Source organism: Dendropsophus ebraccatus, chromosome 11 (assembly GCF_027789765.1).
Source record: "Dendropsophus ebraccatus isolate aDenEbr1 chromosome 11, aDenEbr1.pat, whole genome shotgun sequence".
Lineage (NCBI taxonomy): Eukaryota > Metazoa > Chordata > Amphibia > Anura > Hylidae > Dendropsophus > Dendropsophus ebraccatus.
Genome location: NC_091464.1, coordinates 72,624,368 through 72,638,033, shown reverse-complemented (window position 1 = coordinate 72,638,033; position 13,666 = coordinate 72,624,368). Strand labels below are relative to the sequence as shown.

Here is a 13,666-nt window from a genome sequence, read left to right as displayed (position 1 = left end):
GAGAGCACTGTGTCAGACTGAAAATAAAACATTTCCTGCAGGACATACAAAAACTATGTATGGGAAGACTTGAGATTTTTTTATAGAAATAAATGAAACATCTATATAACTTTATGGTATCAGTTTATCTGAAAGAAAAATATTTTTGCTGGACAACCCCTTTAATAGTGCTGAGCAAGCACTGAAATGCTTGAGTGCTCGTATCTCGAGTCAAGCATTTTTTTCATATTTGAGTGCTCGACTTCAGTAACAAATCCCATTGTAAACAATGAGAGACTGAAGCATTGAACAAGCTGCCCCCTTCTCGGCAGAGAAGAGGGTGCCTGGTTTTCTGCAAAAACGGATGAAAAAAAACGGATTGCAAAAACATAGTGTGGACCCATCCTAAGGGCTGTGAAGCAACATTTGCAAATAAGTCCAATTTTGATTCGCTAATGCAAGTCATGTGCCACTTACTTGAGTCTTCTCTGCAATCTAGCAATTTTGTAAAATGTTGTTAAAATTAAACAAGAGCAAAATGCACACTGTGAGGGACATGTATCAAGACACCCCCCAAGACACCCCCCCATTTACTCAGCTGGATTTATTAGGAGGTGCACTCTTCTTAGTAAACCCGGCAGGACCTGCACATGTCGTCCCGGCCTAACAGAAGAGACTCCCAGAGCTCAGTGAAATGCAAAGAAAGTTCAAGTAAATTGTGAGATCCAATTGACTTGATACTTGTTTGTTATCAGTGACTGTAGCGACTGCACTATCCTTCCAGTTCCATTGATATTTATAAATATATGATATATTTTTTTATATACAATAAATATGAATCTATTGTATTTCATTGAACAGATAAATGAAATTTTTCAAGCCAGTCAATTGAACATGGAATATCGGAATGCTGAAATTTTGGAATTCAGGTAGGGAGAGAAGACTCACATACTCTATGCAATGTTTTTTTTTTTTTTTTTTTTTTCAGTGTAAATTGGCTATTTCCTTTACAGCAATATAATTTTACAAGATGTCAGAAAAAGTCAGAAAAAAATTGGGATGTTTTCTATCAAGGTTGATCTGTTTGAATGATTAGGCAGTAGACCACAAATTGGTTACCTTCGTCCCTCTAGCTGTTGAAAAACTATAATTTCCCATTATGCTAAAACTTTGATGGGAATTGTAGTTATGCAACAGCTGGAGAGCCCAAAGTTCCCCTTCCCTGCAGTAGAGGGAGCCCCAATGTTGAACTATGACCCTTAAAGGAAATGTATTTTTTAATATGTTATTACTTATTGAAAGTTAGACAAATTCCTAATGTACATTAATTATGGGAAAAGCACATATAGTGCTATTTCCCTTAATTTAGTAGATCAAGCAGGGTTCAGATTCTCTAAAAAAGTAAGGTCACAAATCAGTTGTAATTCCTAAGAAGTGGCCAGCAGGGGGCGCACTATATGTAGAAATCTATGGCACTGTGTTGTCTATGGAGCTGTATGTAATGTAATAGTAGTTACAGTACACTATACTTTATTGATTGAATACGTTTATGGAATACTTTGGCGTCAGCTGGGGGATCTGATGATGGGGATGGCCCTGGTACTCTTCCCCCATCATCTGCTCATACTATGAGCACATGATGGGAGGAGTAGTACAGTGTATATGTGTCCCACAGCACTGAGCAGGGAGGGAGGGCGAGGTATTTAGATGCACGGGCACCTCTCTCCCTCCCTGCTCGGTGCCGTCATATTCAATCAATAAGGCATAGTGTACTGTAACCACTCTTACATTACATACACTTCTACAGACAATACAGTGCTATAGACTTCTACATATAGGGCACCCCCTGCTGGATTCTCCTTAGGAATTACAACTGATTTGTGATGTCATTGTTTTTAGAGAATCTAAACCCTGCCAGATCTACTAAATTAAGGTAAGCAGTACTATTTGTGCATTTCCCATAATAAATGTACTTTAGGAATTTGTCTAACTTTCCATAAGTAATAACATATTAAAAAATACATTTTGGGTGGAGTTGTCCTTTAACTTCAAGTAATAAGACCAACCAGCTCAGGGCCTCTACACAATGTACATAACGTTGAGCAGAGAGGCCAAATTGTTCAGGTTCGGCAGCACCGCGTCTGTAGAGGTTTGATGTATCTATGTTTCCAAGGACTCCTTAGGGCGGCATCCAGCTTCTTCAGCTGCTGGGAGTCAAATGCGGAACGTTTGTGTTTGGAGAACATTGCTGAACCCGAACAGTTTGGCCTCTTCGCTCAACTCTAAATGTACAAGCTCACATTCTACACATCGCATTTATCTCGATGGGAAGACTAATACACAATTGTGGATAGTGACTGTTTTCTAGTAGACATTTTACTGTGAAGAAAGTTGGCTCAGTTCATAAAATCTAGGTTCCAAAGAAAACTTTTTTGAATAGCTGAAATTTACATTGACCTCCATCATTTTTACACTATTAATCTTGGGGATTGTGCAATACTGTATGCTTTTGTTTGAGAATTACATGCTTGGAATCCAATTTGAGTAAAAAATGTCAGCATAATAATCTGCCCTGTGCGGAGATAATGGGCTAAGAAAAGTCAGAAATTGCAGAATGGCAGCAAACTATTTATTCAATAGGCAATGACACTGTAGGATTTAGCAAACATAAGTAATTTCGTTTCACTTCTCTAAATTAGAAGCTGCTTATATTTGTAAATGCAATGTTCTTTCTAGTTCCTCATTACAATGGAATTAATCCAGGCCACACTTAATTGCATTTATATTCCCAACAATTGGCAATCATTATTATTTTCAGATTCTGTCATTTGCCGAGAGAATTGGGTGAAGCATAGACATGCTGTATGATATGTAACTGGGGAAATATCATATTCTGGTTAATAAAATGGGTATAAATAAATGATCTATCTATCTATCTATCTATCTATCTATCTATCTATCTATCTATCTATCTATCTATCTCCTATCTATCTATCTATCTATCTATCTATCTCCTATCTATCTATCTATCTATCTATCTATCTATCTATCTATCTATCTATCTCCTATCTATCTATCTATCTATCTATCTATCTATCTATCTATCTATCTCCTATCTATCTATCTATCTATCTCCTATCTATCTATCTATCTATCTATCTATCTATCTATCTATCTACAGTATGTATCTACTGTATCTATCTGCAACACTTCAGTTCAGGTTTTTATACAAGGATCATGCCGGCAAGTCTGGTCCTGCAGACAGACCAACGTATATCAGATAGCAGATACTTTGCAGCACTCCAACTTTAATTCAGAGTATGGTTTATTCCATCAAAGTGCAGAAATTAAAACATAGTGCAGCACAGCAACAGAATCACAACTCTACATTTCTGCGAATCAATCACCATTTTCAATCACATTTTCACGCTTGAAAATGGCAATTGATTGGTTGAAATGTTTTTTTTTTTTTGTGATTTTGTTGCTGTGCTGCATTATGTTTTTATCTATTTATCTATCGGGCCCGGTACATTACAGAATCTGCACCGGTCCCCCTGATGCAGCGGGCCCCATAGCAGCCGCTACGGCTGCTATAGCGGAACTACTTTATCTCTATCTGTTGTATTGAAGAACCCCCCCGCCCAATATTTGTCTCCTGTCTATCTGTGTATATATCTATGGCAGCTTCTAGATTATAAAGTTAGATTTGTCTGATATAAGTTATAGATTACTTGTTTTTTTATTTCTTTTAACACAGATTTTAACACATACCATTCCTTGTTAGAATGCATGTGAAATTCACATGCATCTCATTACGATCTACCATACAGACATATTCTCATACCGATCAAAATCTGACATGTCCCGTCTTTACCCTGTTTCTACATAGAAACCTCGTTGAATAACCGAAGGCTGATCTGCCCCTCGAATAGGGCTTTAATCTGCCTCTGTGTGATGAAACTGCAAATCAAAGCCAGGGAAGACTGACAATCACAACACATTATTCCTATGGAAAAATCCATTGTGTGAAAGTACCTGGAATGTTCTGAGCAAAACTGATACACTACGGAAATAGATCTTCTCTTTGGTTTTCAGTGAATTCCTGCTTCATACCATACCCCTCAGGCCATGTACTTGCATGTCTCTTTAAACATTTATAAAGGTCTGAAATGAAAAATATATTTTTTACTGAGTTCTGATCTTTGAAGGACAGACCAAATGTCCATGTAATAAATATCAGAAGCTCCTATGTACTTTCAGGTACTGCACTACAGTAGTACTTATCAATAGGCATCTGCACTTGAACCTGTCATCAGTTTCATGCTGTCCAAACAACAGGCAGCATAAAACACTTACATGTTGTTTTCTTGTCAACAACTCATGTTTTCTGCAAACAAAAAGGTGCTGTTACCTATACAATACATTAGAGATGAGCAACTGGAAACTTGGAAACTTGCTGACTGTACCTAGGGCTTATGTTGGGAGTAGGGCTACTCCAAAACCCTGCAAAATTAATTTAGGGCTTATTTTGAGGGAAGGGTTATTTTGGAGAATAGGTACTAGTACTAAAAGCTAATATTCTAAGTGTTCTTTCTTTGATTTTTATTATGTAGGTATTTAACCGCACCCTGTGACTTTTCCCATGCCCCAGTTGTGTGTGTGTATATATATATATATATATATATATATATATATATATATATATATATATATACAGTATATATATTTATTTTTTATTAGACATTTTTGTTGTATGTTTTAATAGCATCTTTAATTTTACATTGTGTACTTCACCATGTATTATGAAGAGAGATGAGCAAATTTACAGTTATGTTGGCATCACTCGAACTCTCAGTATTTGATTCCTGTTGGCTGGAGAAGATGGATGCACCATTAGGGCTGCCGGAAACATGGATACAGTCATAAACCATAGTCTGAAGCTATGTTTTCCAGGCAACTCTAGGGTCGCATCCATATTCTCAAAATACACACATACCCAAATTACTGTAATTTCGCTCATCTTTTATTATGAAGTCAAAATAAAATATGATAATTCTGCAGTTTTGTGAGGCAACAATGGCAAAACTGACTTGCTACATTTATTCTATAGGGCCAATAATAACAAATTTGGAGAATTTTTGCTCTGTTATACTCAAGCTCCATAGCTTTTTACAGGAATCATTTAGTTTTGTCTCCTTTATTTTCAGAAATGGCAGCGTCATTGTGGTTTTTACTGCACAATTTACAAAAGTGCAATCAAAAGAAAATATTCAGCATTCGCTAACTATCGGCATTCAGGGAAACTATTCACAGCTCACAACAAAGTACACTATTGATGTGTCAACGATAACCATCACAGGTAACTAGCAGTCAATACACTTTGTCTATTAGCAACTAGTTTACAGTTACAGCCAATCAGAACAACAACAATTATAAGACTTGTCTAAATTCAAAAAAGTCTGTGGAACGGCTGCTCTGCAATTTTAGCCATAAAATGCCCAGCATGAGTCATTATGAGTCTCCATTGTTATTTTCTAGCTATGAAAGGTAACTTGAACTACGGTAATGACATTCAGTCTTCGCCTCTTTATTCATCCATCTGTTTTAAAATTTAGGATCAAGCATTAGATATTACACAAAAGTACAGTATATACTGCATAAAAGAGCCATATCTGTGACCTAAGTGATACTGATTACTTATTACCAGTCACATCCATTATCCATTCTCCTGAAATGCTATAAAAACTTAAAGGGATATTCAGAATTTTTTGTACTTATTTATGTGTGGTCTAAGTGTAGGTAAATGTCAGCCCCCCCCTTCCAACCATACTGCAGTTCCTTGCGTATGTGTTACACAAGAACTGTCTAGCTTAGCCAATCAGGTAGAAAGTAAAGCACCTCTATGACTACTGATTGGCTGAGCAGAAAGGTCCTTGTGTGATGTAGACACAAGAAAATCAGTAGTATAGTTTTTCTATATTTCACTGCGCATTCAGTAAAATGTATGTATAATAATAATAATTATAATAATAATAATAATGTCAGGGACTGGGTAGGTAGGAGACAGTACAAGACAGTGAACCCTGAACCTAGTCCCACCCACTGTCCCTACCTACTTGCCTTGATTGGCCCTTGGCGGCCACAGACAACCACAAAGGCACTCCCTACTTTGGGTAAGTGACACACATCAAGACAGACAAACATACTCAACAAGAGAATAAACGACAAGCCGGATCAGAACCAAATGAGCAACACAGTTCAAAGTTGAGGCAAACAGATGGTCAGAGGACGAAGCAAGAGGTCAGGTAACAGGTAAACAATAGCAAGGAAATTAGAACAGGGATCGCAGGAATAGACAGGGGGAGCTGGGACCAGGGTGTGAAACCTAATTGCAAGCAGGGAAGTGAGAAGCTAGCTGCTATTTAACCAGGATCAGAGACTGGGTCCAGCAGCTGATTGGACCAGCCCTGATCCCAGCACCAAGTTCAGCTGAACAGACCTAACAGTGCATTAACCAGTGTCAGAAGTCTGAGAGGCAAGACAGTTGTAGCTGGTAAGTCAAACACAATTCAGTGCAAAAAAACAGACAGAAACTCAGCGCTTCCTCGGCTGCCTGGCACAGACCGAGGAGGGCAAAGTAACATTCCTAACAAATAACAATAATGATGATGTATGGTATACTCCATTAAATATGTGAAAATGACCTTACATTTAAAACATTTGTAAAACATTTTGCATATGCAACTATGTAGCAGCTGTATTACTATTTGGCAGTTTTGAAGTTCTATATCTATATCTATATCATTGTGATCAATTGGCCAGTATTATTGAGGTTGTTGAATGATATGAAAGATCTTTGCTTTAATGATAAATAGAATCTGTTGATTTTGCAGATCCACAACCATATACTACAGCAAGTCCTGCCAGACCAACTACTGCGGGTAAGTAGTGATATGTTCTTGGGAAACAAATGCAAAGATTCAAACAAACCCCAAATAGAGGATTTTTTTCCTATTGATTCTGTTTTTTGTAGGCACCCAATAGCCTAACATTGGGCACTCTTGGCAAAAAGCATCAAGGTCTTTCCCATCTGAGGATTACGGGGGGGGGGGGGTCATAACTTAGAAAAAGTGTCACTTGACAATGACAATACATTTGCTTGATTGCCAATGCTGCTAAACCTGTTTGTGTAACATTTTGCTGGCTCACCTGTGGAGGTACCTGGTATTGTCCTTCCAGCTCTTGCTCTACCTACTGCACTCTTCTGACCATGATTTCCACCCTCCATAGGGCCAAATTGTCCAGGGCATTTAAGTACTCTTTCCCCATCACTTTGGCCATTAGCAAAAAAAAAAAAAAAAAAGTCTAGTTAGACCCTGCAATCTTTAAAGGTCTTTGCTGCTACTTTTACTTCTACTGGTAGTAACGTGATTTGTAACCACATGTTACTTTTTGCTGCTTGCAATGATCTGTCTGGTTACTGTTTATGATCATACTTTTATCGATGTGTCCATCTTTACCTTTTATTTTGTTAAGTTGAAGATTCCAATATCTCATAAAACCCATTTAACTGTTTAAGGCTATGTTCACACTACGTAAAACTACGGCCGTAGTTCTCGCCGCAGAACTACGGACGTAGTTTTGAGTGGTGGAACAATGGGATCCCGGCCGGAGCGTACACACTTCGTATGCGCTCCGGCCAGGATTCCATGCGGCACCGGAAAAAACTGACATGTCAGTTTTCTACGCAGAAAGACCTGTCAGTTCACACAGTGAAGCAGGCGTCTCCGGCCGCTTGCTTCACTGTGGGCTATGGGAAGTTCTGATGCGGGCGCGCGCTGATGCGCCCGCATCAGAGCTCCGCGGCCAGAAAGATCACCCGGGCTGAGACCTGGCCGGGTGTTCACGTTGTGTGAACATAGCTGAAACTTGGTTTAGGCCTCAATCCATTTAATTCACTAGTTAGTTAGTGAGTCCAATGAATCAGCTGGCCTTGTTAAAAACTATCATACATGTCCACCTTACATGGTAGTATACAATCACTGCCAAGCCACTGTCTTTTCTTGGTAGATGTTAATAGAGTAACACAGATGTGTCCTTATTCTAACATGTATGCTTATTACAACATGATTTCCTGCTAATTTGTCACTTAATATATACAGATGTAGCAGAATTAACAGTCAAAGTCACAGCAAATTAACTAGATGTGCTAACGCAGTAAATCTGATTGTTCTCTTTGCTATATCTATATTTGCATAAATTTGCCTAGGAGGTTTAGAGGCAGTAGAGGTAACAGTCAAAGTGGTAGCATGTTACCTAGATACATTAACACACCAAATCTGACTGTTAATTCTGCTAGTTATGTATGCTGCGTTTGTCTATTGGTGCCCCCAAGTGGTTTTCAGAAGACTTTTGAGTATTCTGATAACATTGGATATAGATGTCATGATATTGCGTAGTATTGGTTCTATGAGAAATTCTTAACTTAAGGAAAGGTAAGGGTGGACACATCTCTTGGTTTGGAAATTCTATGAATTGTTTACATTGATGTATTTTCTTCATTTTCCTTATAATACTTGACACAAGACCTGACACTGTCAAAGTTATAACTTAGTAAGTGGCTAACTTCAAGAGCTAGAAGTGAATAGAAAGTATAGTGGATAGCTCTTTCTTGTGTTTGAGTGTAGTGACAGTGTGCCTGTCATAAATAAAAAAAATAATTGACTAAAGATGAACAAACTTTTTAAAAGTTCGGGTAGTTCGCGAAACTTCGCAGCAAAGTTTGGGTTCAGTTTGGACACACCTGAACTTTGCTTTGAAGTTTGGCAAACTTTGCATAGATAATATTCCAGTGCATGCTAATTGCTTTCTATACCACCAACTTGTTTTGTGCATATTCATTTATGACAGAATGTTTTTGTTCCAATGTTGCTGTTTTTCTTTTTCAATAAGAAACATTGGAAAGAAAAACTTCTTTATAAGTAAATATACACAAAACAAGCTGTCGAGGTACAAAGTTATATACATGATCCCAAGGCTATTGGGTTTCAGTCTCAGAGACAGAAAATAGTTATAACTCTTATGCAAGGTAATTATGGATGGATAAACTTTAATACCCAGATAATTATACCTTCATTTACCCATCTATTTTTACGTCACTTTGTTCCTTCTTCTTGCTTTTCATTAATCCAATATTCTCCATCACATTCTCACCTTCTTATATCATGTTCATCTTTTTGGGTAACATATGAAGGATTGGCTAAGAGCAAGATTATCTAGTTTTAATGACTGGCTTTGAAGATTTTAGTGGAAAAGTTGCATCCCTGGATTGTGATGTTAGCCCCCCCCCCCCCCCCCAAGAGGCTAAAGTCTTGCACATTTTATTCTACCTGCTCAAATCTACACATCAATTAAACCCTAATCAAACGTCTTACAATGTCAACCAGAGTCAGTGTTAAAGGGGTTACCCTATAAAAAGAAAATCACACTATACCATTGGTGTTTAGAAGTTTGCAGGCTCCTTCTCCCCCGTTTTCACACCTCGTGTGGCCCATTAGCCGCTCTGCAGATCGCTCTATTTTTGGCCAAAAATGGGTCGTCTCCCATCTCTCTCTGAGCGGCTAGAACCCTCCTAGTCCCACCCTGAATTGCTGTTCTCTGCCCACTTTGCCCTAACAATTTTTTCCAAAGTCTGCCTTGTTCCTCCAAAACATCTCTGTAATAATGCTCAGCCAATAGCTGCAGGGGGGAGTGGTGTCATTGGAATGTGTCACAGAGATGGGGGGGAGGTCTCTCTCTTCTGTCTCAAGACTAGGCTTTTCCCACTCTAATGATGTGTGTCAATAACGGGTTGACACAAAATGGCACTGGAACATTGGAATGGGGGTGGACAGTGAAGATAGAAGAAGGAAGAAGCAGGTCCTCTGGCAGTGGGTACATTGGGCAAAAAGGGGTAGATAACTACATTTGAATTCTATATAACTTTAAATTAGGCAGGGTTGCCTAAAGGATTTTTGAATGTCGTACTACCCCTTTAAATATGTTACTAGTAGATATATACCGCATATATACCTACAATCATGAGATTAGAAGTAGAAAAAAACATTGACTTTTATGGGAGAAAATTGTGAGTATGCCCAGTGAGTCGTGTACAAGGTCAAAGGGAATTAAAAATTCCCAACCCTGCTATAATAATTATGTGAGTGAAGATAATGTGGTAGATGTACTTGCCGTTCAAACAAACTTAGCTCTCTTACATGTCATGTCCTCTGTAATTATTTTATTACGGGCACAAACTGTAACAAACCTCCTTCCATAGATTACAATAAACACTGTCACCTAGGGCCCCATTATTATGATGAATGAGATTATGAGATTACTTTCATGATGTGAATAAGTAAAGGTTGGCACATCTTACGGTAACTAGGAGATAAACGCTCATTCGGAAGAATGGCACTTTAATTTTTAAGGATAATCTATGTAAGAAGGGAACCCGCCGATGATTAATGCTCAGACGTTCCAGGACATCATGTGCAGCGCTCGGCTTGGCTTCAGTAATCTGGTAAATCTGGTATAAACAATATAAAAATGCCATATAAAAACTCATATATATTTACAGCGGGGAGTATAGGAGAACGAAATAGCCCAATTCTTTACAAAGATATGCTGCGGCCAAACTCATGCATAGTTAGATGTATCGCTATATAAAATTACAAACATTTATATGCCGCTGTACAGATATTTTAAACCCAATCTTGTGGCACTTTGCTCTACCAAGGGGTGATATAATGTGACATTTCTTATCCAGCTGTAAATGGCTGAAGTGAGACTCGGTGCTCAAATATCATAATTTAGACTTGTCCTGTCATACAATTAAATTTATTGTAGAGTTATTACTGAATGCAAGATAAATGCAGCCAAGAAACCTTTCTGCTGGAGCTATAATAACTATACTAAGCTGTTCTTTTATGCCTTTAGAATCTTTTACCTTGAGTGATTTATCTATCAATCTTTGTTCCCTATTGTTTCTCGAGTTGGCTTTCACCTGTTTTTGATTCTTTTGATGTTTATTTTTCTATGATATTTAAAGTGTAACTGTCTTTCCAAAAGATTTCTAAATAACTATGTTTTTTTTGTTAGATTAACCCTTTAGAGTGCGATTTTACTGGTTCCTGTTACTGAGCTCTGTCACAGTACCTTTTTCTCCCTCTTTCCATTTCAGTGGGTGGAATCGGAGGTGAGCAGTTTGCCAGTAGTCCACATACATGGGCTTCTTGGTGAAGTATGCCAAGCATCCTGCACGGTGTTGGGCTGTAAGCTGGTAGAAGTTGTTCCTCATTCCCCGCTCGCTGCTGCCGCCATTATATGCAGCATCAGCAAGCGGGTGAGTGCAGGAGGGGCCGTGGGGGGGTGGGGCTGCCCTGTTGCTCACTAGATCATCCGGGCAGCCTATAGGGGATAGTGGCGGTCTGCTGCTGCCGCTGCGGCTCCTATTCCACGCAGCGACGCATAACGATGTCGGCTGATTGTTGCCTTCTGTTCCACGGGACGATTATCAGCCGTAACGGCCAATATCGGCCAAATACGGCCAATAATTGTTCCGTGCAATAGGGCCTTAAGCTTTATGGGCAGGAAGGAATGAGAAGGAAGCCTTGACTTAGAGTGTGAATCCTCTTCAGGGTATATTCACACGAACGGGCTCGCAGCGAGATTCTCGCTGCGAGCCCGGCAGGTCCTGGCAGTTCCCATACACTACATACTTGCTGCGGTCTAAACGACCGCAGCGAGTATGTAATTATACCGCCCTTAACCCCTTCTGCTCCCGCCCGGCTCCCCCGCTGTAAGCATACTTTACCTGTCCTCGCTGCACGGGTCCGGCGTCCTGCTCTCCCGTCCGGCCAATCAGTGGCTGCGGCTGGGCAACACACTAATTGGCCGGACAGGAGAGCAGGACGCCGGACCCGTGCAGCAAGGACAGGTAAAGTATGCTTACAGCGGGGGAGCCGGCCGGGAGCAGAAGGGGTTAAGGGCGGTATAATTACATACTCGCTGCGGTCGTTTAGACCGCAGCAAGTATGTAGTGTATGGGAACTGCCAGGACCTGCCGGGCTCGCAGCGAGAATCTCGCTGCGAGCCCGTTCGTGTGAATATACCCTTAGGCAGATATGCTTAGTTTAAAGGTACATAGTGGAGGCTTTCTCAGGCTATTTCTCTTATGCATAGCACATGACAAACCACACCTCCAATTTCTCAAATTTGTCCTGATCTAGCTGATCTAACACTGGAGGCTCATTTTGCTTGAAAATAAAGTATATTTTTGAAGCTCATATTGACATGTCTATTTAAAAATCCCTTGAAACAATGTCTTATAGCTACAAATCCGGGCCTGCGTGCTGGATTGATGACTAGATAGTTGTGTAATAAATAGATAAATAAATAAACAAACTTCCAAATATTTTTGCAAGCAAGTGCAAAACAAAAGGAAAAAAAATAAATCTGGCTATCTGGACAAATACAGTAGCCAAAATTTTCCAGTAAAAAGGGGTTACAACCTGTAACGGCCGCCCTCTTAGGGTGAGTTCTTTTTAGGCTATGTTAACACAATGTTTTTTTTTATCACATATTTTTGGAAGGCCATCATTTTCAGGCACAAATAGGGCCATATAATTATGGCCCTAAATGAAGAGCATGATCATTATTTGCAGCTGTATTTGCCCCTCAAAACGATAGCTTTCAAAAAAATTATACCTAAAAGAACGTTGAGTGAGCATGGCCTTAAAGCCTGAAAGGTTCCACCAAAACGGCGATACCATTTTGATGTCCTGTCACAGACATATCCAGAAGAGAGGCGCTGCAGGGCGCGGATGCTCTAGACTCCGCTTTATTGGCACCGGACTGCACCACCGAAATAAGTAGTTTTTACCCTAAATCCCAGAACCAGACATGCCTCAGACAGGATATCAAAATGGTACCAGCAGTTTGGGGGGGTAAGCTGTCCAGGCAATACAGCGGTTTAGGGGGGGCTGTCCAGTGCCAGTGGTTTTGGGGGGCTGCTCAGACAATATAGCTTTTATTTAATGTTTCCACTGTGAGGATAAGTGCACATTATGGAATCCTGGCGTATCTCCGCTGCGGATTCCACAGCTCGCCCTCACTTGCGGCCGCATGCATATCCGTCTGTGCCATAGACTTTATTCTATGCACAGGCAGATTCTGCCGTCCACATGAAGAATGAACAGATTCATTCTTACGCAGATGGCAGAATCTGCCTGACCATAGGATGGAGTCTATGGCACAGGTGGATATGTGCGTGGCGGGTGATAGTTATACTCATGAATATGCTCTTTGTATCACTGGTGCCATTATTGGTGTAAAGTGTACTGAGTGGATGGAAAAAAAAAAAGAAAAAAGACGTAAGGGCCTGGAATTTTATCACACAAGTGCCTACTTAAGCCTGTAGCCGTCCCTGGTTATATCCTATTATATATAATATACTCTTTTTCTACATGTTGTTAGCATTATTATTACAGTAATTATTTCTATTGAAATGTTTAACTAAAATTGGTGCTTACAACAATGGCTTATGTATTTCCCAGAATAAAACATCTAATCATATTTCATGTTTGCCTTATCTTTGTGGCGTATAAAGTGCCTCTTCAGAGTTGTTCACTAGGTAACCATTTAGTGA

The 13,666-nt window shown here is 39.5% G+C and overlaps 1 protein-coding gene across 2 annotated transcripts in view; it reads left to right on the top strand.

The window, feature by feature from the left end:
• TMPRSS15 (transmembrane serine protease 15) overlaps positions 1–13,666 on the top strand; it is a 302,887-nt gene that overhangs the window by 54,456 nt on the left and 234,765 nt on the right. For both annotated transcript variants that reach the window (XM_069945651.1, XM_069945652.1), the window contains 3 exons: positions 841–908; positions 5,187–5,338; positions 6,873–6,920. In XM_069945651.1, coding sequence (XP_069801752.1) covers positions 841–908; positions 5,187–5,338; positions 6,873–6,920 — 268 coding nt within the window. The remainder of the gene's footprint in view (positions 1–840; positions 909–5,186; positions 5,339–6,872; positions 6,921–13,666) is intronic.